Source organism: Oryctolagus cuniculus, chromosome 17 (genome assembly GCF_964237555.1).
Source record: "Oryctolagus cuniculus chromosome 17, mOryCun1.1, whole genome shotgun sequence".
Lineage (NCBI taxonomy): Eukaryota > Metazoa > Chordata > Mammalia > Lagomorpha > Leporidae > Oryctolagus > Oryctolagus cuniculus.
In genome coordinates, this window is record NC_091448.1 from 59,285,294 (window position 1) to 59,308,918 (window position 23,625).

The 23,625-nt window shown below is 48.3% G+C and overlaps 2 protein-coding genes across 11 annotated transcripts in view; both read right to left on the bottom strand.

Moving 5' to 3' along the window:
- The window catches only part of CDRT4 (CMT1A duplicated region transcript 4), a 63,631-nt gene extending 43,808 nt beyond the window's left edge, over nt 1-19,823 (bottom strand). The window contains exons 1-2 of the mRNA XM_017348924.3: nt 19,782-19,823; nt 7,587-7,686 (exon numbers count right to left, since the gene is read on the bottom strand). Coding sequence (XP_017204413.2) covers nt 7,587-7,625 — 39 coding nt within the window. The 5' untranslated portion in view covers nt 7,626-7,686; nt 19,782-19,823. The remainder of the gene's footprint in view (nt 1-7,586; nt 7,687-19,781) is intronic.
- TVP23C (trans-golgi network vesicle protein 23 homolog C) overlaps nt 1-23,625 on the bottom strand; it is a 138,039-nt gene that overhangs the window by 41,854 nt on the left and 72,560 nt on the right. For 9 of the 10 annotated variants that reach the window (XR_011383250.1, XR_011383249.1, XR_011383247.1 and 6 more), the window contains 2 exons: nt 19,782-19,909; nt 7,587-7,686 (listed from right to left, as the gene is read on the bottom strand). The gene's annotated coding sequence lies outside the window, so the exon portion shown is untranslated. The remainder of the gene's footprint in view (nt 1-7,586; nt 7,687-19,781; nt 19,910-23,625) is intronic. The other variant, XR_011383248.1, reaches the window with a different exon arrangement.

Here is a 23,625-nt window from a genome sequence, read left to right on the forward strand (position 1 = left end):
GTAAAACAGGGGTTCCGAGACTTTCAGCACTGTTCACAGCACTCTGTCTACTAACAAAGACAGCTACCAAGAGACAAAAGAGACAAATGGGCTGGTGGAGCGCTGCGTGGAGACCCTGCACAGACGATCCAGGTCCTGGATGGGAAGGAGCAAGACAGTGCGAGATTTCATCACACTGCTCAAACGGAGTGCAATTGAAAACATCTGAGGCCGGCGCCGCGGCTCACTAGGCTAATCCTCCGACTTGCGGCGCCGGCACACCGGGTTCTAGTCCCGGTCGGGGCGTCGAATTCTGTCCCGGTTGCCCCTCTTCCAGGCCAGCTCTCTGCTGTGGCCAGGGAGTGCAGTGGAGGATGGCCCAAGTACTTGGGCCCTGCACCCCATGGGAGACCAGGAAAAGCACCTGGCTCCTGGCTCCTGCCATCGGATCAGCACGGTGCGCCAGCCGCAGTGCGCCAGCCGCGGCGGCCATTGGAGGGTGAACCAAGGGCAAAGGAAGACCTTTTTCTCTGTCTCTCTCTCTGTCCACTCTGCCTGTCAAAAAAAAAAAAAAAAAGAAAGAAAGAAAGAAAGAAAAGAAAACATCTGAATTGGGGGTCAGTACTGTGGGCATAGCCGGTAAAGCCCCTACCTGCAATGCCAGCACCCCTTATGGGCACCGGTTCAAGACTCGGCTGCTCCACTTCCGACCCAGCTCCCTGCTAATGCACTTGGGAAAAGTAGTGGAAGATAGCCCAAATGCTTGGGTCCCTGCACCTATGAGAGACCTAGAAGAAGCTCCTGACTCCTGGCTTTGGCCTGACCCAACTCCAGCTGTTGAGGCCATCTGGGGAGTGAATAAGTGGATGGAAGAGCTCTCTCTGTCTGTCTCTTCCTCTCTTTATGTAACTCTGACTTTCAATAAATAAATCAATATTTAAAAAAAAAACTGAATTGTGTCTTTCTGGGACTTTCCACTTAATATTGTTGGCTGACTGTGGGTGACTGAAACCACAGAGAGCAAACCATAGATAAGGAAGGGTTACTAGGAATACTCAAAAATTGTAATCCACAGTAGCACTGTTCTTTTTTTCTCAAAGATTTTTTTCTTACTTATTTGAAAGGCAGAACTACAGAGAGAGAGAAGGAAAGAGAGAGAGAGAGAAAGAATGATCTTCCATCTGCTGGTTCACTCCTCAGATGGCCACAATGGCCAGGGCTGGGCCAGTCCAAAGCCAAGAGCCTAAAACTCCATCTGGGTCTCCTATGTGGGCGGCAGGGGCTCAAGTACTTGGGCCATTTCCTGCTGCTTTCCCAGGTGCTATAACAGGAAAAGGAAGATGGAGGCTTGCTTTTAGCTTTGTAGGAAGGCTGTACCACTCACCTGTAGGACGAACTCATTATGGAAAGACTAGTTTTTAAAAGGAGATGTGGGAAAGAGGGACATCAATCATCCTGTAGCCTTCAAGGTATGTGCAGTAAATAAAACATCCCACTGCCCCACCCTGCCCACTTTGGCTCCCTGCCGGGTTAATGCTGAACCAATGTTTCAGTTCCAGGTCAAAGGCCATCTCCCACAGCAGGGCATGGAACTCAAAGGCCTCCAGGAAGAGACTGGCAACGTAAACATCTCAAGAGACCGGCTGAATTCACGGAGGGGTGGTGCTGCCCGCCTAAAGGGCCTGAAGTTCAGTCCTTAAAACGCGATGGCAGCCCCAGATCACCACTGTGAACCATGGCTGCATCTCCGTTCCAGGGACTGCAAGCCAGGCCAAGGTCTCTCCTCCCCTGCCACCGCCCCATGGAGGACTGACTGTCCCTTCTCTGCCCCAGGGCCCTTTGATCGCACTGCAGCTCTTTCACTGATTAATGGTAATGCTTGCCAGCCTTTATGGAGGGCTTATCAGAGGCCAGGCAACACGCCAAGAGCTTTACATCTCTCCTGTCCTACAGCCTCAGTAGAAATTAGGTGCAGTTTTTCAGCCCCCTTTCTTAGGTGAGGAAACTGCATCCCAGAGGGGTTGAGGAGCTCACTCCAGGTCATTCACCAGCAATGAGGTGGGCAGGCAGAGCTAGGATCTGAACCCAGGCAGCCTGGCTTCAGAATCGACCTGCTTGGGGCAGGTGCTGTGGCGCAGTGGGTAAACGCCCTGGCCTGAAGTGCCGGCATCCCATATGAGCGCTGGTTCAAGACCCAGCTGCTCCACTTCTGATCCGGCTCTCTGCCGTGGCCTGGGAAAGCAGTAGAGATGGCCCAGGTCCTTGGGCCCCTGCACCCGTGTGGGAGACCCGGAAGAAGCTCCTGGCTCCTGGTTTCGGATCAGCACAGCTATAGCTGTTGTGGCCAATTGGAGAGTGAACCATCGGATGGAAGACTTATCTCTCTCTCTCTCTCTCTCTGTGTAACTCTGACTTACAAATAAATAAATAAATCTTAAAAAAAAAAAAAAAAAAAAAAGAATCGACCTGCTTAACCAGCAGCTGTCTTTCAGAAGACGAGGCTTGATCTTAGTCCTACGTGGAGACTCAATGCCTCTAGCACCGTGGTTTAAGTGGAGTCAAACTAATTCGGCAATACTTACTCAGGCTGCCACAAAATGCAAAACACCCTCCCTGCTTCCACAAAGGTACCACAGCGAGCCACTTTCATTGTGTCTCACCCGGAAAACAACCACTGTGTGGATAAACGTAGCAGATACGAGGCCAAGCGAAAGCAGGCAGTCACCACATACCCAGACGGCGGGATTCCAGTTACGTGAGCCGTCCAGGAGACACAGGTCCATGGAGAGGAAGGAGGGCTGCTCATGGCTGAGGGGAGGCGGGAGCACTGGGGAGGGGACTGGTAGAGGCGACAGGTGTCCTGGCATCTGGGCCCTAGTGCCGTCCCCTCCTGCACTGCCGCAGTGACGGCCTGGGGGATCCAGATGATCAGCATGGCAGAGGGGTGGGCATCTGGCGTGGTGCTTAGAGCACTGCTTGGGATGCCCATATCCCATATCACAGTGCTGGCTTCCAGTCCCAGTGCTGCCCTCCATTCCAGCTTCCTGCTGATGTGCACCCTGGGAGGCGCAGACTTCTTGGCTCAAGTAATTGGAGCCCTGCCAACCTGGAGAGAGACCTGCATGGCGTTCTGAGCTCCAGCCCTGGGCGCTGTGGGCATTTGGGCAGTGAACCAGTGGAAGGAAGATGTCTCTCTCTCTCTCTCTCTCTCTCTCTCTCTCTCTCTCTCCCCCTCTCCCTCTCTCCCCCCCTCTCTGCCTTTTAAATTAAGTGAAAATAAGTAAATAAAAATGATTTTAAGAAAATGTCCTAAAAATTGACTGGGGTGATAGTTGCAATACTCCATAGATATACTAAAAACAATGGAACTGCACAATTTAAACTGGCAAATGAAGTGAAATTATGTGGAATATGAATTATATCTCAAGAAAGCAGTTTTAAAATCTGAATTATCTTTTTCCAAATACATGCTGAAGGTTAGATGAAAAGAGCTTGTATTAAAGATGCAATCGGCTGGCGCCGCGGCTCACTAGGTTAATCCTCCGCCTTGCGGCGCCAGAACACCAGGTTCTAGTCCCGGTCGGGGCGCCGGATTCTGTCCCGGTTGCCCCTCTTCCAGGCCAGCTCTCTGCTGTGGCCAGGGAGTGCAGTGGAGGATGGCCCAAGTCCTTGGGCCCTGCACCCCATGGGAGACCAGGAAAAGCACCTGGCTCCTGCCATTGGATCAGCGCGGTGCGCTGGCCACAGCGCACTGGCTGCGGCGGCCATTGGAGGGTGAACCAATGGCAAAGGAAGACCTTTCTCTCTGTCTCTCTCTCTCACTGTCCACTCTGCCTGTCAAAAAAAAAAAAAAAAAGATGCAATAAATAAGTAACGGACAATAGGCAGCTAGCTTAGGGAGACAGCCATCTAGACAGCTAGCTGATGGATAGTTGCAGGCATCTGTTTCCTATCTTTCACCTTGTGTTCTCCCTTCTCAGACCAGCAACCCAAGAGGACAGAAGATCTGTCAACAAACCATGAGACTCACTAAGTGATTATAATGGCAGAAAACTCAAGAGAGTGGGCTAGAATACCAAGCCAAGGATACAAGTGCTCCCTCCCCTGTGTCACTTTCCCAAATGCCTGCAACAGCCAGGTTTGGGCCAGGCTGAGACCAGGAGTCAGGGACTCCACCTGGGTCTCCCACGTGGGTGGCAGGGACCCAAGTACTTGGACCATCGTTCACTGCCCTCCTGGGTGCATTAGCAGGGAGCTGGATGGGCTAACTGGGGATACCTGCGACTTTTTTTTTTTTTACTTTATTATTTATTTATTTATTCGAAAGACAGAGATATCCCAACCACTGGTTCACTTTCCAAATGCCCACAACAGCTGGGCCTGGGCTAGGCCAAACCCAGGAGCCAGGAATTCCTTCTGGGTCCCCCACAGAGATGGCAGGGTCCCAATTACTAGAGCGGTTCATGTGGAACCCAACACCTTGAGTCATCACCTGCTGCCTCCCCAGGTGTGCATCAGCAAGAAGCTGAAATTGGAGCCCAGGCACCTCAATAGGGGATGCAGGTATCTCGAGTGGCGTCTTAATGCCCACCCTAGTGTGACTTCTCTTAGAAATCCATCAAAACCCCTGCTTCAATTTATGCTTTCCAAGGGGAGCACAGACAGATTTTACCCTAGCTGTCAACTCAAGAAAGAATGCTGAAATACAGTTATTAAGAATACCAGGCAATCCCTTAGGGATTCCTTTTCTCTTTGGAACACATTACATAATTTATTTTGCAAGAGATTCACATAGCTAATTAATTCCGTTTTTCCTCGGCAACTATTAACAGGAGTTTCACACTCCCAGAAGGAACTAGAGTTATACAGGGTGTTGAGACTGGAGTTGTGAAGCGAGTCATGGAGGGTCTTCCAAGGGCTGAGGGCACACGGCACATAACACCCATGAAGAAATGTGTGCAGATTCACAGTCACATGCATGCAGCTTTCTGGAGGGATCTGCAAGTTCTTCTGTTCCCTCTCCAACACCCATAAACTACCCTTCCAACCCCATGTCACCCATCCCCAAAAGGAGCAAACTCAAAGGCAGGCTTTCCTCTATGTCCTATACAAGTATGTTGGACTTATGTCCAGTGTTTCTCTCTCTCCCTCTCTCTCTCTCTCTCTTTCGCTACTACAGCTCCGTGTTTCCAAATGTCACTCCCTGGAAAGTACTTCCAAATTACTTGGGAGCTGGTTACCAACACAGATTTCCTGGAATGCTGGTTTGGTAGGTCTGGAAAAAGTTTAAAACATTGTATTTCTGTGTACATTTGATTTTTTAAAATTTATTTGATTTTTAATTGACAAGTAAGAATTGTATGTTCTCTTGGGCATATGTTTTGAGTTGTGTACCCATTATTGAAAGATTCAATAAAGCTAATTAACGTATCTATCACCTCATCAACTTACCATTTTTTTGTAGTGGAAACATTAAAAAATGGGCCAAGCAGGGCTGGTGCTGTAGCCTAGCAGGTAAAGCCACCAACTGCATCCCATATGGATGCCAATTCAAGACCCGGCTGCTCCACATCTAAGGCAGCTCCCTGCTAATGCATGGGAAGGCAGTGGAGAATGGCCCAAGTGCTTGGTCCCCTGCACCCACATGGGAGACCCAGAAGAACCTCTTGGCTTCTGGCTTCGGATTGGCTCAGCCCCAGCCGTTGTAGCCTTTTGGGAAGTGAACCAGCAGATGGAAGATCTCTCTCTCCCTCTCTCTCTCTCTCTCTCTCTCTCTCACTTTGCCTTTCAAATAAATACAGAATGCTGGAGGACGTGGAGAAAAGAGAACCCTGGTACACTGTTGGCGAGAGTGTGAATGAGCAGAGCCATGACACAAAACAGTATGAAGCTTCCTCAAAAATCTAAAACCAGAACTGCTCTGTGATCCAGAAATTTCAGTGCTGAGCATATATCCTGAAGAGAGTTATAATTGGCAGGACCAAAAAAAAAAAAAAATCTACACTTCCAAGTTCATTGTAGCACTAGTCACAATAGCCAAGAGCCATCAATGACTCTCACGTGGGAGACCCTGATGGAGCTCCCAACTCCTAGACTCAATCTAGCCCAGCCCCAACTCCTTATGGGCATTTGGGAAGTGAACCAGAGGATGAAATCTCTTGATGTCTCTATCTATCTATCTATCTATCTATCTATCTATCTATCATCTATCTTTGTCTCTATCTCTCTCTGTCTGCACCCGTTTCTCTTTCTCAAATAAATAAATACAAACCCAGCCAGTCTCGTTTCTCGCTTTCTGGTCATTCTGACCCAGCTTAGGTGCTCGGCCTGGCTCCTCCACAGAAAGCTTCATCACGAATGCGGCAAACCTCCGCACCCCCTCTTGGTGTGGGCGATGCCATCAGTCTGGACTTTCAAACTGCAAGACGGCCACAGCACGTGGTATCTACTTCCAGAAGAGTTCCCTGCGCACTCCTGCTGCAGTCACCCTTCAAATACATGGATTTGCTCAGGCTCCTGACTGCCTACACAGCCAGTAACAGGCAGAGCTCCCAGCCCCCACTTATTCCTGTCTTCTCCCACCACGCCTCTCACACGCCTCCTCCGACAGCCATACCGCAGTGGTGGTGCTATTTTTTTAAAGTACTAATTAGTTTATTTCCTATGTATTCCCACTGGCTTCTTCTTTCTCACTGATGGGCTGTTAAGAAACCACAAAGAAACCAAATTACTTTAGTAAAGAAAAAAAAACACACACACACAGAAGCCAGCAGAGCCAGTCTTCCTGTCTTCTAAGACCAGACAATACCGGGCTAAGGACTTGGACAGGGTCCAGTGGGAGGAATGTGAGCGAGACAGGAAGTGAAGAAAGAGGCGACCTTCACCGCTGGAGATCTGCTCTCGCCCTGCCAGGCAAAGCTCATCGCCCCCTCTTCCGGGCTCCCCAGACCTGCGTTTATCCTCATCTTGCTGTGGTTCACCAGTTTGTTGTTCCAGGGGATCCATGGCTTTTTAAAGTGTTTTAGTTCCTGCCATCCACACCATAAAGGGCTGGCGATGTGCATGGCCAGGTACTATTTAGATTATTAATTTTTAAAACCCCCTTAGTTCATTTAATGCAGTGCAACTGTGAGGTCTTGCGTTTTTAGGATCCTGTTTCAGTGCAAGTGTCAAGAACACTCAAGTCAGTCTGGAACCTTCTTTTCTCCTTTCTGCTTTCCACAATTCCAGGAATGCTAAGGTGACCTGGAACTCCAACAGGCCCTATACACACATCAAAGTCTTGTATGTTGGTTAATCGCTACTTCCTGGTGAAATTCCTTGAAGATGGACCAATGCCAGAAGCTGATATTTTTTCCATAGGAAGACAAGAGCGCTACTTCTCACTTTCCTTTCCAGCGCAAGCTTAAAGGATGGGGGAATGCCTGTACTTGTCCCCACAGGCAGGTCTCACCTCCTGACCTACTGACCCCCTACTTCATAACCTCTTCCTAGAGATCTCTCCCAACAGCCAGTGAACACCAGTGAGCCCTCAAGCAGTGAGTTATTCCAGTACCACGCATTCACAGCATAGGAGAAAAGATTTAAAAGATTCTGGCTTTTGTTACCTGTGATCCTGCAGAGGGGTTCATTCTTCCTCTTGGCATTCAATGTCTTTATTCCAAAAGGTCCTCGTGACATCTGCCCGGGTCCTCTTGCAGGGACACTCTGAGTATCAAAAGAAAGAATCATTTTGGAGATGTCCATGAAGTGTTCAAGGGCCATGCACAGACAAGGAGACCTCAAAAGGTGTGTGGAAGATGGAATTAAAAGATAAGTCTGTTTTTGGTGCAGAATGTTTCAAAATCCATGCATGTTTTTTTGTTTGTTTGTTTGTTTGTTTGTTTTTGACAGGCAGAGTGCACAGTGAGAGACAGAGACAGAGAGAAAGGTCTTCCTTTTGCCGTTGGTTCACCCTCCAATGGCCGCCACGGCCAGCGCGCTGCGGCCAGTGCACCATGCTGATCCGATGGCAGGAGCCAGGTGCTTCTCCTGGTCTCCCATGGGGTGCAGGGCCCAAGCACTTGGGCCATCCTCCACTGCACTCCCTGGCCACAGCAGAGAGCTGGCCTGGAAGAGGGGCAACCGGGACAGAATCCAGCGCCCTGACCGAGACTAGAACCCGGTGTTCTGGCGCCGCAAGGCGGAGGATTAGCCTAATGAACCGCGGCGCTGGCCATAGTTCTTTCAATATGCATTTTCCATGAACTTGTTGAAAACCTCTCCTGAAAGTGGTTATTGTTTTTTAAGATTATTTTTTAAGATTTATTATTCAGGGGCTGGCGCTGTGGTACAGTGGGTTAATGCCCTGGCCTGAAGCACCGGCATTCCATATGGTCACCGGTTTGAGACCCGGCTGCTCCACTTCCAATCTAGCTCTCTGCTATGGCCTGGGATAGCAGTGGAAGATGGCCCAAGTCCTTGGGCCCCTGCACCCACGTGGGAGACCCAAAAGAAGCTCCTGGCTCCTGGCTATAGATCAGCGCAACTCCGATGTGGCCAACTGGGGAGTAAACCATTGGATGGGAGTCCTGTCTCTCTGTCTGTCTGTCTCTCTCTCTCTCTCTCTCTGCCTTTTCCTCTCTCTGTGCAATTCTGACTTTCAAATAAATAAGTAAATCTTTTAAAAAAGATTTATTATTTATTTGCGAGATGAAGTTACAGAGAGAGCCTCCATCGGCTGGTTCACTCCCCAAACAGCAGCAAAGGCAAGGACTGAGTGCCCTGAATTCCATCTGGTTCCTCCACGTGGGTGTAAGAGGCTTGAGACATCTTCCACTGCCCTCCCAGATGCATTAGCAGGGAGCTGGGTAGGAATTGGAGCACCCAGGACTCAAACCGGCCCTCTGATGCATGATGCCGGTGCTGCAAGCTGTGGCTTAACCTGCTGTGCCACAACGCTGGCCCTAACAGTTTTGCTATTAGCTTCTCATTTATAAGAGGATGAGCCTTGATGTAGTGTAAATACCAGCTCTATTTCCACTCCAAACATGAATGACACAGAACAGACTCACTACTACACAAAGTAAGAGTTAATAATGCACAGAGTAAAAACCCAATGCTAATGGGCAATAGGACAGAATTTTGCAACCTTTTTTAACGACATTTTTTGGGAAAAAAAATCAGGGGCCAGCGCTGTGGCATAGCAGGTAAAGCTACTGCCTGCAGTGCCAGCATCCCATATGAGTGCTGGTTCGAGTCCCGGCTACTCCACTTCTCCCCCAGCTCTCTGCTATAGGCTGGGAAAGCAGTAGAAGATGGCCCAAGTCCTTGGGCCCCTGCACCTGCATGGGAAGACAGGGAGGAAGCTCCTGGCTCCTGGCTTTGGATCAGTGCAGCTCTGGCCATTGCAGCCATCTTGGGAGTGAACCAGTGGATGGAAGACCTCTCTCTCTCTGCCTCTGCCTCTCCTTCTCTCTCTGTGTAACTCTGACTTTCAAATAAACAAATAAATCTTTACAAAAAAAAAAAAGAAAAAAAATCAAAGTATAATTCTTTCCTTTAATGTTATTTGAAATTTCCAAATAAGTAAAACAATCAATAAATCTCATAATTCCTACATGACCTACTATCTACCCACCCCAGCCAAAAGCCATTCTCGTAGTTCTTCATAATTTTGTTTCCAAAGGGGGCATTTATAACAAAAGCTAACATCCACTGAAAACGTGCCACATGCCGGGCCCTGTTCTGAACACCTCAGGAGCACAGACTCCGTCACTCACATCAACTCTGTGAGACTGGCACTCTCGCCTTCCCATTTCACAGATTAAGATCCTGGGGCACAAACAAAGGTGGGAGAGGGGGGTTTAATTTGCTCAGACTCGCAGCAAGAGTGGGGCAGAACCCGGCTTGGAATCAATCCCTAGTTTCTGACGTGTTTTTGCCAACCCCCTAAGGTAACACGCATCGCTGGCATCATTCTTGGCTAAATTTTCATTCAGCAGTGGGTGAGCATTTTTTTGCAACATCTTCAGTTAAGGCTGCTGGGACATGCAATGTGGCGGCAGCTCCCAAGCACACAGCTGCTCTGGGGGGACCTTGGCTCTCAGCAGTCCCAAGCCCGGACCTGCTCAAAACCCCACAATTCATGTGTTGGCAAACGAGTCCCCGCACTCATCTGTTAATGCATTTGGAGGCAGGGCCTGGGGGAAGTATTTAGGATTAGATGAGGGTGGGGCTCCCAGGATGGGCCCCGGCACCTGGACAGGAAGAGGAAGACAGGTCCCAGGTAGCAGGCTTGCTCTGTCCCACCATTGTGATGCACCCGCCATGCTGCGCCCCAGCATGGGGCGACCTCACCTGATGTTGGTGCCATGTTCTGAGACCTCCCAGAACCGTGAACCAATAAACCTTTAGTCCTTGTGTCTCTATGCTATTTAGTTATACAAAGGCACTGCGTTTAATGATTGAGATTGTTTCTTTAACCGCTGCTGCCTGCCATAAAGCTATCCAGACTGTCACAGTCTTGTGCTGGTTAGAAATACATAAAGCAATGGAAATAGGTTAAATAATCAAGGGTGTAGGAACCACAGCGACTGAAGATAAAGACTCAAGACTTGTTACTGAGCCTTGCGTCTGACCCCAATATGGGAGACAAACCTCAGAAAAGGCTGCCTCTGCAGAAGGCTAGCAGCCCACAGCCATGGAGGGGGCGTGCAGAGCTGGACCCTGGAAGATGGCCTGCTTTGCAGGTGCCCAGGCTGGACATGTCCTGATACGGGCAGAAATTACCTAGGCCAGGCTGGGAGCATCGGTTTCACCAGCCCAAGGTCAACACAAGAGCGAAACCTGAAAAACCAAGGGACTGGCTTTCCCAGGATGAAGTAGGAGTATAAGCCCCATAGCACCCATGTCTGTGGTTTGTTAGCTCACCGTGTGTCCTCACACCTAAAACAGTGTCTGACATGGAAGAGAGGTTGGCTACTCTTTTGATACCTCGCTAAGGAACCAATGAAACAAGAAAGAATAGATTTCCATTCATCCCTTTAGCACCTGGGGCATGGATTACAGGAAAGCCATCAGTCAGCAGTGTCTGCTCCCAGGCTGGGACAGCCCAGCCCCAGCTTGTGCCCCTCCCTACTCACGGCTAAAGCTGCTGGGCTGGGGAGCTGTCAGCCTGGGGCGGAGGGGGGGAGGATTTTAACAGCACCAGGTCAGTGAGAATTCCTTTGAGGCTGGAAGAGGAAACCAATGGTACTGAGGTTAAACGTTTTCACATGAGGGAGAAAAGCATAGGGACTGTGAAACATTTGCCATCAGGGTGGAGATGACAGAGAGATGAGAGGAAGAGAGACAGTAGGTAGATAAATGATAGTAAGGTAGATGGATAAATGATGATGGTGACGACAGATACAATTGATACAGATGATAGATACTTCAAAAAGTTCATGGAAATGGAAATAAAAGACGAGCTTATCTGGATGCCAAACATTTTTAAAACCCTAGATAGTTTTCGTAATACATATTTTCCATGAATGTTTTGAAGATGATAGATAACAGGTATATGGATGATAAATACTTTGATATATACAAATTGGATCAATCGACCAATAGGCAATAGGTAGATAAATGATATACTGATAGAATCACATAGATAGAATCATATACACACATATGCATGTGTGTATATATATTTGATAGGAAATATACAACACTGTCTTTTTCCCCTCAAATCTAGTTTCTTTTGTTTCTTGTGTCCTCCCCCAAAATTGCATGAAAAAACCATATGGAAAGAAATGGAAATTCCTATTCTTTGTTCTACATTTGCTATTTTTATACATATTTTATATTTGCATATAGCAAGTATAGGATTTGCTGTATGGAAACTGAAACATTATTCAGTTGCCAGAGTGAGCGCTATAAGGTGAACTGTGTCCCCTACAAAGACATTGAAGTCCTAGCTCCAATACCTGTCTATGTGACCATATCTGCACACAGGGTCTTCACAAAGGCGATGGGCTTCTGACCCAGTTTCCTGCTAGTCAGTGCACACCCTGAGAGGCAGCACGTGATGGTTCAGGTACCTGAGTCCCTGACGCCCGTGTGGAGGACCTGAACGGAGCTCCTGGCTCCTGCCTTCAGCCTGGCCCAGCCCTAGCTGTTGCAGGCAATTGAGAAGTGGACCAAGAGATGGAAGATCTCTTTCTCTCCCTGTCTGTCTGTCTGCTTTTCAAATAAAATGAAAATAAATAGTCAATAATTTTTAAATGGGTCCTAAACTAACATGACTGGTATCCTTATAAACGGGGGGGGGGGGGGGGGGGGACTGGACCGAATGGCATGTACACAGGGAACAGCAGGCAAAGATGAATACAGAGATTGGGGTGATGCATCTCCAAGCCAGGGAACACCAAAGACACCAGAAAAATCCCAGAACTGGGAAAGAGGTCTAGAACAGTCCTCAGCTGGAACAAACTCTGCCGTCACCTTGATCTTGAACTTTTACTCAGAGGTAATAATAATAAATTGCTGTTGTGTTGGACGCTGAGCTTGTGGCCTTGGTTACAGCAGCTCTAGGAAATGAATGCAGAGAGATGCCACGGAACGCACAGAAAGCAATGTCATTAGGGCTCCGGGTTATCCAAACTCCTCCAAGTTCTCCTTCCCTCCGTCTGGGCTCCACTCCCAGGAAGGCTGTCACTCACTACACAGCTCTCTACACAGCGGCCCCGGGAACCCCAGATTTGCAATCTTCCAGATTCCTGCCCTTTGGGGCAGCCGGGGGTTGGGGCTGGGTGGGGGGAAGCTTCTCTTCCCAGGAGTTGCCAAAAGACCGGGAACCAAGTCTTAATGATTTGAACTTAGGGGTGGGGCTGGCTCCACTGACTCCACAGAGTCTGAGAGCGGGACAAAGATTTTTTTTTCACCCCCATGGAAAGCAGAGTTCTGTTACCAAACAAGAGGGGAAGTGTATAATGAATGCCAGGCTGGCCAAACACAGGAAGGTATCTGGAACCCATTTTCACATGAGGGAGTCACACATCCAGCCCACAAGTACAACCGCATGCAAGACATTGTTCTAGATTCACCCAAGAGCAAGATGGACAAAGATTTCTGCCTTCTTGGAAGCTTATACTCCAGCGAGAGGCACTGAAGGCCCAGAAAACCACTGACCAGTTCAACGCCTGCTGTCTTGTGGGCGCTGAAGGTTTGCTGCATGAATCAAGGAATGGAAATGAGAACTAGTGGCCCTTCCAACTGAATCCCAGCTAAGCCCACAGCAGTGTAGGTAGGGGATTTCTAAGATTCCCAAATGCTCTACGGGATGGGATTTCAGTAAATAAACAGGCAGGTGAATCTCTAAGCTCCAGGAAGGCTATAATAACTTTATTCACACAGGAGAATCTGCTACCTAGTGATGCAGCACTTTTTTTTTTTTAACAAGCACATGGAAAACCAATTAAAAATGACCACGTAAGAACCCTGTGACAATAGTCCTTTCACGGAGTTAAAACTGGCTGCCTCTTAATTACTATTTTTCTGCTTCTTCGTGAAAGTCTGCAGCAGGCTACCCCAGCAAGAAGAGAGCTGTGCTTATTCTAAGGAGGAAAAAAGAGCATGAAGTCATTGGATTTTGCAATCAGGATTCTTCAGCAGCCAAATGCATCCAAATCCAAAATGTCCCTCCCTGGATGAGATCACGGATGGAGTGACTCCTTGCGACTGGGCTGTGAGCTTTCGGGAAAAGGAGCCTTCTAAAATAACAGCACCCGCAGCTCCCTCTGAAATCCTCAATCACTAAAACAGGTCCCTGCTGTCTGAGCAAATGGCCAGCCCTTGTGCCTTCAACCAAGGGCAAAGCTGGTGGCCCTAGGAGAAGGCTCGATGCAGATTCACCACCTTCAAAATCATCAATGACTTTTTATTCCTCGATTTATTAATTCATCAAGAAGCCCTTTTCTGAACACTGTATCCAGGCATGAGAAACAGTAAGCAAAAAGAGACCTAAGTATTCCCTCCTCCTGATATGGCCTGTCCTTGCCTACAGTTTGTGTAGCTTACAGACTGGCGCCAATCAATCTCAGCGATGTCCAGTGATTTCCAGTTGCGTGGGAATCAAAATGTAGAGATTTGACCCAAACAAGGAGGTCAGAGAAGAGCTCCCAGGGAGTGATCATTCCAGTGAAATTTAAAGGATTGAGTAGGAGGTATCAGATGAAAAGAAAACATAAGAGCACTTCCAGGAGAAGGAACAGAATGTACAAAGATCAGCAGTGAACAAGAATACACAAGGGGGTTTGGTGGGAAATGAACTTGGAAAAGATGGCAGAGAAGACCATGAAGAGAAGCCACATGAAGAAGCTTTGTCTTCATGCTAAGAGCAAGAGGAAGGCATCCAAGGTTTTAAGCAATGAATAAGACATCCAGGCTTGTGTTTTGAAGCCACAGAGGGTGAGGGATGGAGAAAGATGGTCAAGGGCAGAAGCAGGTAGACCACTGAAGATGCTTTAGTAGTCCATGGGGTAACTGATGAACCAGGACAGTGGTGAAGGCAATGGAGAAAGGAAGCCTCCTGGCATGGCTGAGGAGGTCAGGTGGCAGATCTTGCTGATTATCTAGATGCAAAGCCGAGTGTGAGGAAAGCATTGAGATCAGCTCCTGGATTTCTGGCTTGCATAACTGGATGTGTGGTAGAAACATTGACTGAGGTAGGGCAGATGGGAAAAAGAGAAGTTTTGGAAGAGAAGTTAGTTGGTGAGTTTGATTTTGCTTTATTTACTTTTTTAAAGATTTATTTATTTGTTTGAAAGGCAGAGTTACAGAGAGGCAGAGGCAGAAAGAGAGAGAGAGAGAGAGAGAGAGAGGTTTTCCATCTGCTGATTCACTCTCTAGATGGCTGCAATGGCTAGAGCTGTGCCAATCCGAAGCCAGGAGCCTGGGGCTTCCTCCAGATATCCCACATGGGTGCAGGGGTCCAAGCACTTGGTCCATCTTCTACTGCTTTCCCAGGCCATAGCAGAGAGCTGGATTGGAAGAGGAGCAGCCGAGGCTTGAACCAGTACCCCTATGGGATGCCGGCACTGCAGGCAGCAGCTTTACCCACTACACCACAGTGCGGCCCCTGACTTTGCTTTAATCAATAAACTACTTTGGGGCTGGCACTGTGACGCAGCAGGTTAAAGCCCCAGGCTGCAGTGCTGGCATCCCATATGGGCACCAGTTCATGTCCCGGCTGCTCCTCTTCCGATCCAGTTCTCAGCTATGGCCTGGGAAAGCAGTAGAAGATGACCCAACTCCTTGGGCCCCTGCACCCACATGAGAGACCTGAAGGAAGCCCCTGGCTCCTAGCTTCAGATCAGCTCAGCTCTGACTGTTGCAGTCATTTGGGGAGTAAACCAGAGGAATGGAAGACCTCTCTCTCTGGCTCTACTTCTCCCTGTAACTCCTCTTTCAAAATAAATAAAATAATTCTTAAAAAAATCAATAGACTACTTTGTAGAAGTTTTAGTTTTCTAGAAAACAATTGAGAAATACAGAGGGTTCTCACACACTTCATCTCCGCCACTCTCCATTGTTAACATCTTCCATTAATATAGCTCATTTTTTTTTCTTTTTTGTTTGTTTGTTTTTTACAATTGGTGAGTCAATATTGATACAGTGTTGTAAACCAAGGTCCACAGTTTACATAGTGTACTCTGTGTTGTACAATTCTATGGGTTTGGACAAATGCATAGAGTCACATGTCCACCAGTGCAGGAGCATGCAGATCTGTGTCACTGCCCTGAAAATCCCCTGTGCACCTGTTTGTCCCTCCCCCTTCCCGCCCCCATTCCCTTTGCAAGTCTCTATAATTGTGCAGTTTTCAGAATGTCACAGAGTTGGAGTCATACAAGTAGTGGGCTTCTCAGACTGTCGTTCATTTAGCAACATGCATTTATGATTCTTCTATGTCTTTTTATGGCTTAATAGCTCATTGCTTTTTATTGCTCAATAATATTCCATTGTTTGCATAGACCAACATTTTATCCACTCACCTACCACTTCCAGCATGGACAATTATGAATACAGCTACCATGAACATTTATATACAGAGTTTTATGTGGACATAAGTTTTCAACCCACCCAGCCATGTGTCAAGCAATAATAACAATAAATATTGCTAACTTTGTTGTAAGACTATCATTTTTTAAAGATTTATTTATTTATTTGAAAGTCAGGCTACACAGTGAGAGGAGAGGCAGAGAGAAAGAGAAGTCTTCCCTTGCGGCGCCGGCACACCGGGTTCTAGTCCCGGTTGGGGCGCCGGATTCTGTCCCGGTTGCCCCTCTTCCAGGCCAGCTCTCTGCTATGGCCAGGGAGTGCAGTGGAGGATGGCCCAGGTGCTTGGGCCCTGCACCCCATGGGAGACCAGGAAAAGCACCTGGCTCCTGGCTCCTGCCAGGATCAGCGCGGTGCGCCAGCTGCAGCGGCGGCCATTGGAGGGTGAACCAACGGCAAAAGGAAGACCTTTCTCTCTCTGTCTCTCTCTCTCTCACTGTCCACTCTGCCTGTCAAAAAAAAAAAAAAAAAAAAAAAAAAAAAAAAAAAAAGAAAGAGAAGTCTTCCATCCGATGGTTCACTCCCCAGTTGGCCACAACAGCCGGAGCTGCACCGATCTGAAGCCAAGAGCCAGGAGCTTCTTCTGAGTCTCCCACATGGGTGCAGGGCCCAAGGAGTTGGGCCATCTTCTATTGCTTTCCCAGGCCATAGCAGAGAGCTGGATCAGAAATGGAGCAGCCAGGACTAGAACCAGTGCCCATATGAGATGCTGGCACTTCAGGCCAGGGCATTAACCCGTTGCACCACAGCGTCGGCCCCAAGGATATTATTTTTTAAATATTTTTTTTTTTGACAGGCAGAGTGGACAGTGAGAGAGAGAGAGACAGAGAGAAAGGTCTTCCTTTGCCGTTGGTTCACCCTCCAATGGCCGCCGCGGCCGGCGCGCTGCGGCCGGCGCACCGCGCTGATCCGATGGCAGGAGCCAGGAGCCAGGTGCTTTTCCTGGTCTCCCATGGGATGCAGGGCCCAAGCACCTGGGCCATCCTCCACTGCACTCCCTGGCCACAGCAGAGGGCTGGCCTGGAAGAGGGGCAACCGGGACAGAATCCGGCGCCCCGACCGGGACTAGAACCCGGTGTGCCGGCGCCGCTAGGCGGAGGATTAGCCTAGTGAGCCGCGGCGCCGGCCTATTTTTTAAATATTTTTTAAAGATTATTTTATTTATTTGAAAGACAGAGTTACAGAGAGAGGTAGATCCAGAGAGAGAGGTCAACCATTCTGCTGGTTCACTCCCAAAATGACCAGAGCTAAGCTAATCTGAAGCCAGGAGCCAGGATCTTCTTCCAGGTCTCCCATGCTGGTGCAGGGGCTCAAAAACTTGGGCCATCTTCTACCGCTTTCCCAGGCCAAGTGGAGCAACTAGGACTTGAACTGGCACCTATATGGGATGTCGGCACTGCAGGCTGGGCTTTAACCCACTGCGCCACAGTGCCAGCCCCAGAATATTACTATTTATGGAAGAAATTGCCAAACCATCTTCTAAAATAGCTGTACTATTATTTCGTTCCCAACAGAAAGGAGCGAGGTTCCTGTTGCTCCTCACCATCCTCACACAAGTGCGTGATGCTGTCGGTGTTTTCAATGTTAGCCATTCTAATAGGTGTGTGGTGGCCATTCATTGTGATTTCCGTCGGTAATTCTTGACGACACATGATGCAAGGGAATCTTTCCATATACACATCTGCCTCCGGTATATCTCATTTGCTGGGGTGTCTGTTATTTTGTTGACTTTTAATTGGCCTAGTTGTTCGCTTATTTTTCAGTTTCAAGACTTCCTTAAATAAAATGGATAAAATCCTTTTTTCTTTTTCTTTTTTTTTTTTTTTTTTTTGGCCAGGCAGAGTTAGTGAGAGAGAGAGAGAGACAGAGAGAGAGTTATAGACAGTGAGAGAGACACAGAGAGAAAGGTCTTCCTTCCATTGGTTCACCTCCCACATGGCTGCTATGGCTGGCACTGCGTTGATCTGAAGCCAGGAGCCAGGTGCTTCCTCCCAGTCTCCTATGCGGGTGCAGGGCCCAAGCACTTGGGTCATCCTCTGCTGTCTTCCCGAGCCACAGCAGAGAGCTGGACTGGAAGAGGAGCAATGGGGACAGAACCGGCACCCCAAATGGGACTAGAACCCGGGGTGCCGGCACCGCAGGTGGAGGATTAGCCAAATGAGCCACAGTGCCAAAATCCTTTATTAGATATATTTTTGGCCAATATTTTCTCCCAGTCTGTGGCTTATCTTTTCAATTTTCTTTTAAAAAAAAGAGAGATTCATTATTATTCAAAAGGCAGAGTTATAGAGAACAAGAGAGGGAGAGACAGAGAGAGCAAGGTCTTCCATCTACTGGTTCACTCCCCAAATGGCTGCAATGGCCAGAGCTAGGCCAATTCAAAGCCAGGAGCCAGAAGCCTCCTCTAGGTCTCCCACGTGGGTGCAGGGGCCCAAGCACTTGGGCCGTCCTCCACTGCTTTCCCAGGTTCACTAGCAGGGAGCTGGACTGGAAGTAGAGCAGCCAGGACTCAAACCAGTGGCCATCCGGCAAAAGTCCCAAAACAGGAAGGAGCATAGTGAGCTCCAGGGCCCAAAGAAGCTGAATATAGCTGGAGCAAAGCAAGACCAGGACTCGAGCCACTCTATCCAGGGCCCTGAAGGCTGCAGCAAGAAGTTTAATCTTTACTCACTGTTCTTAAGTGTTGAAACTTAACTGAAAAGTGATCCCTGTGAAATATAAGAGTGGGAATAAGAGAGGGAGGAGATGTACAATTTGGGACATGCTCAAGCTGACTTGCCCCAAACGGTAGAGTTAGAAACATACAAGGGGATTCCAATTCAATCCCATCAAGGTGGCATGTACCAATGCCATCTCACTAGTCAAAGTGATCAATTTCAGTTCACAATTGATCATAATGATAGGACTAAGAGTCAAAGGGATCACATAAACAAGACTAGTGTCTGCTAATACTAACTGATAGAACTAAAATGGAGAGAACAATCCAACATGGGAAGCGGGATACCCAGCAGACTCATAGAATGACAAATGTCCTAAACAGCACTCTGGCCTCAGAATCAGCCCTTAAGGCATGCTGATCCTGTTGAAAATCCCATGAGAGTATTTCAGGCATGAAAAGCCAAGACACTCTGTCAAAAAAAAAAAAAAATGACCTAAATGAAAGATCTCCGCGAGTGAGATCCCAGTGGAAAGAATAGGTCATCAAAGAAGGAGGTACCTTTCTCTGAAGGGAGGAGAGAACTTCCACTTTGACTATGACCTTGTCTAAATATGATCAGAGTCAGTGAACTCAAAAGGCTTCCATAGCCTTGGCAACTCATGACTGGAGCATAGGGAGATTACTGATGCCATAAACAAGAGTGTCAATTTGTTAAGTCAACAACAGGAGTCACTGTGCACTTACTTCCCATGTAGGATCTCTGTCCTTAATGTGCTGTACATTGTGATTTAATGCTATAACTAGTACTCAAACAGTATTTTTCACTTTATGTTTCTATGTGGGTGCAAACTGTTGAACTCTTTACATAATATATACTAAACTGATCTTCTGTATATAAGAGAAATGAAAATAAATCTTGATGTGAATGGAAGTGGAGAGGGAGCGGGAGAGGGGAGGGTTGCGGGTGGGAGGGAAGTTATGGGGGGGGGACGCCATTGTAATCCATAAGCTGTACTTTGGAAATTTATATTCATTAAATAAAAGTTAAACAAAAATCTTTACTCACTGAAGAGTTAAGTCCTGAGGTTTTCATGAATCTCCTTGAAGGACAAATCTCCCATGTTATTCATGCCAAGTCCTCTTCTTGAAAGCAGTGGGGATCCAGTTACATCCCAGGATTTAATCCAGCACTTCCTGTTGAGCATGTGTTTAATCAACATTTACTGAATAAACGCATTAACTATCAAGTAGGCTGCGTGGAGGCATTTATATAAGTATTCATATGCAGATTCATTCACATCTCACGAGGGATTATTATGTGCCAGGCACCATATTGGTTGTTGTGAACGAAGCCAGGAGATCTACTCTCAAGGAGCTTATATCTGAGCAAGAGGAAATGATTAATGAAATACACGCATAAAGTATAAATCCTCATAGGGTGCTAAAGGTATGGTCAAGAGGCTAGCGCTGTGCGTAGCAGGTAAAGCTGCCACCTGCAGTGCCAGCATCCCATATGGGTGCCAGTTCGAGTCCCGGCTGCTCCACTTCTGATTCAGCTCTCTGCTATGGCCTGGGATAGCTGTGGAAAATGGTCCAAGTGCTTGGGCCCCTGAATCCGCATGGGAAGACCTGGAAGAAGCTCTAGGCTCCTGGCTTCAGATTGGCCCAACTCCAACTGTTGCAGCCATTTGGGGAACAAGCCAGTGGATAGAAGACCTCTCTCTCTCTCTCTCTCTCTCTGCCTTAGCCTCTCTGTAACTGTGCCTTTCAAATAAATAAATCTTTAAAAAAGGAGAGAAAGAGAGAAGGAAGGGAGGGAGGGAGGGAGGGAGGGAGGGAGGGAGGGAAACAGTCAATGAGTCAATGAGGAGCTGGCGCTGTGGCTCACTTGGTTAATCCTCCACCTGTGGCGCCGGCATCCCATATGGGCATTAGGATTTCAACACAGGGGCAGACGCAAACGTTCTGCCCACTGCAAGAAGATACTTAAAACCGTAAGTCACATGTAGTCACCCTGTAGGTGCATGTGGTGCCCCAGGGTGTTCCAACATCCCACTCCTCGCCACCTCCACTGCTGCCACCAGGTGCAAAACTCATCCGAGGCCACATTTCAACAGCCTCCTGAGTGGTCTCCCCGATCCACCCTTGCCCCCTCCTGTCCATTCTCTACTCAGTGCCCATAGTGATCCCACCAAAGTCAGATACCATCGCTCCTCTGCACAAACCCTGCCAGGGAAACAGCTCAGATGGGGCACTCCATACCATGGAACACAGCTGAAGTGCAGACACCTGCTACAAGCCTTCAAGACATTACCCTACGCGAAAGAAGCCAATCATAAGAGACCCCTGTATCATGGACCCCAATGACATACTATGCCAAGAATAGGTAAATCTGCAGAAAGGCTGTCATGGGGAGGGGAGGGAGGAATACGAAGTGACTGCAATAGGGACAGAGTGTGCACAATGCCATGTTCACAATGGCTGCCCAACTCTATGAATATCCTGAAAACCACTGAGTGGTACCTGTTGCATGGGGGCCTTGTGTGCCACAGAGATAATATCGCCATTCTGCTGTCTAAACCTGCCGTGGCTCCCCATCTCGTGTCATCATCTCAGGCCCCTCTTTCCTGCCCATGTTCTCTCTCTAGTCTCTAGACTTGATTCTCCCTACTCTCCCCCATCGCTCCCCTGGCCCAACCCACCACAGCCCCCTTGCTGGACACCAGGTGTATACACTTCAGACTCAGTCCTCTGCCCTCCAGGGCTCTGCATGTTTCACCACTTCTCGTCTCTCGGTCACGCTGTCACCTTGCCGAGACACCTTCCTGGCAGCCCACACTTGCCCACAGTGCCTGTGCATGCCCCGTCCCACTTTCTCTCTTGTGTCTCCCCATTATCCATCTCACTATTTACACCACCATTTGATTTTGCATTCCGCCCGTTGCCTGTGTTCCCAACTAGAAGGCTAAGTCTCATGAGGATGGGAATTTTCTTTAGTTGTGGTCATTGCTGAATCCACAGAGCCTAGAATAAGGGCCAGCACCCAGAGGGCACTCAGCAAATATGAAGTTGCTTCAGAAAATTGGAATTAAAAGATAAGTTTATTTCAGAGCAAAAAAAAAAGTTGAAATCCATACACATGAGGGATCTTCAAAAGTTCATGGAAATATGCATTCTGCAAAAGCTATGCACAGATTTAGAATTTTAATAAACATGTTTTAATTCCATTGCCATGGAATTTTTAAGTACCTATATATATTTTGAAGATCCCTCATATATATTCAATGGATAAAGTTGTGTTGCCTTTTGGTAACTACAGATTTTTATTCCGGGGTTATTGAGGGATTTTTTTTCCCTGCAAATTTTCTTAAAAAAAAAATATTTGCTTGAAAAGTAGAGTTACAGAAATAGAGATGAAGAGACAGAGAGAGAGGGATCTTCCATCCACTGGTTCACTCCCCAAATAGCTGCAACAGTCAGAGCTGGGCCAGGCTGAAGCCAGAGCCTGGAACTCCATCTGGGTCTCCCACGTGGGTGCAGGGGCCCAAGTATTTGGGTCATCTTCCACTGCTTTCCCAAGTACATTAGCACAGAGCTGGATCAGAAGTGGAGCAGCCAGAACTCAAACTGGCACTCATATGAGATGCGAGCATTGTAAGCAGTAGCTTAAGCTGCTGCACCACAACACCGGCCTCAATTCTACAATGAATATGCATTACTTATACAGTCAGGAAAAATGTCATATAAAAGGGAAAGGAATCCTGCTACTGCTCCTCACTGTCTACAAGGTGAAACCGAAACTCCTTATCAGGCTTTAGTTTTTCCAAAACCAAAGATCTCCATCCCCTTCTGTGCCCCCTGCCCTGGACCAAAACAAGTCCTTTGGAGCTCTGGCTCCCCAGGATGAAAGTAGACATTTTCCAAAACAGAAGCAGGGGGGATCCCCGTGCTTTAACGTGGTTGTGCAGGCTTTGTCTTGTTGTGTTTGTTTTGCTAAGGGCCTTAGCTTTGTGCGTTGTGGAGCTCTAAGAAGGCTGCATAGTGGCAACCTTGCCTGACGGATTTGACCCAAGATCCCTTCTAGGGTGGCTCATCTCCAAGGACTAGAGTTCCACGGAACAAGTTTTGGGGGTACCACCCTAGTCAGACAGGACTCCTGGCAGTTCTGAAGCATCTCCTCCCTCCCCAGCTCGAGCTGCTGGAATTCTGTCCCTTTCTCTGCCTGCAGAAACCCCACCCTTGCTTCAGAACCCAACCTTTGTGGCGCCCAACCCGTGACACCTTCCCCGATTGGCTGCTGTAGCATCTCATTCTCCTGCTTTTCTGTAGAACTCTACCTGATGGAAGCTCTCATCGCGGTGGTTGCTGGCGCCGGAACCAGCTGTGAGGATGTCTGTCTCCAGCACCCAACTGTGAGCCCTGTGACAGCAGCAACGTTGCCTTCTGTGTGGGCTTCCTGCAGGCTTGGTGTGGAGCGGGGCTCCAGGAGTGCTGACGCTCCTGCAAAACTGTCTTTTGGAAGCAGGCGCGCCTCCCCGCTTAGGGCGCAAAGCCCAGCAAGTGGGCTGGAGAGGAACCCCAGGCGTGCCTCCTTCAGCTCCCCCTTCTCAGCATCTCCGCCTATGGACACAGGTGACTTAGCTCATTTTCTTGTTGCTAATCACACAGCAGAGGTCTAGCTAGCTCAGGGCCCTGCAGCTGCAAAAGCATAACCCTTGCATCAGCTCCCGCTGACGGCCTCATGGTAGATGGCGGGGGCACTGCGAAGGACAGAAGTCGCATGGCATGAAGGGAAGACAGCCAGAGAGCAAACGAGAAATCCACACTCACCTGACCACACCCAGCTCTCACAGAAACCAAGCCAGTGCCAGATGTAACCCACGACCACCGCTAACGTGTTAACCCCTTGG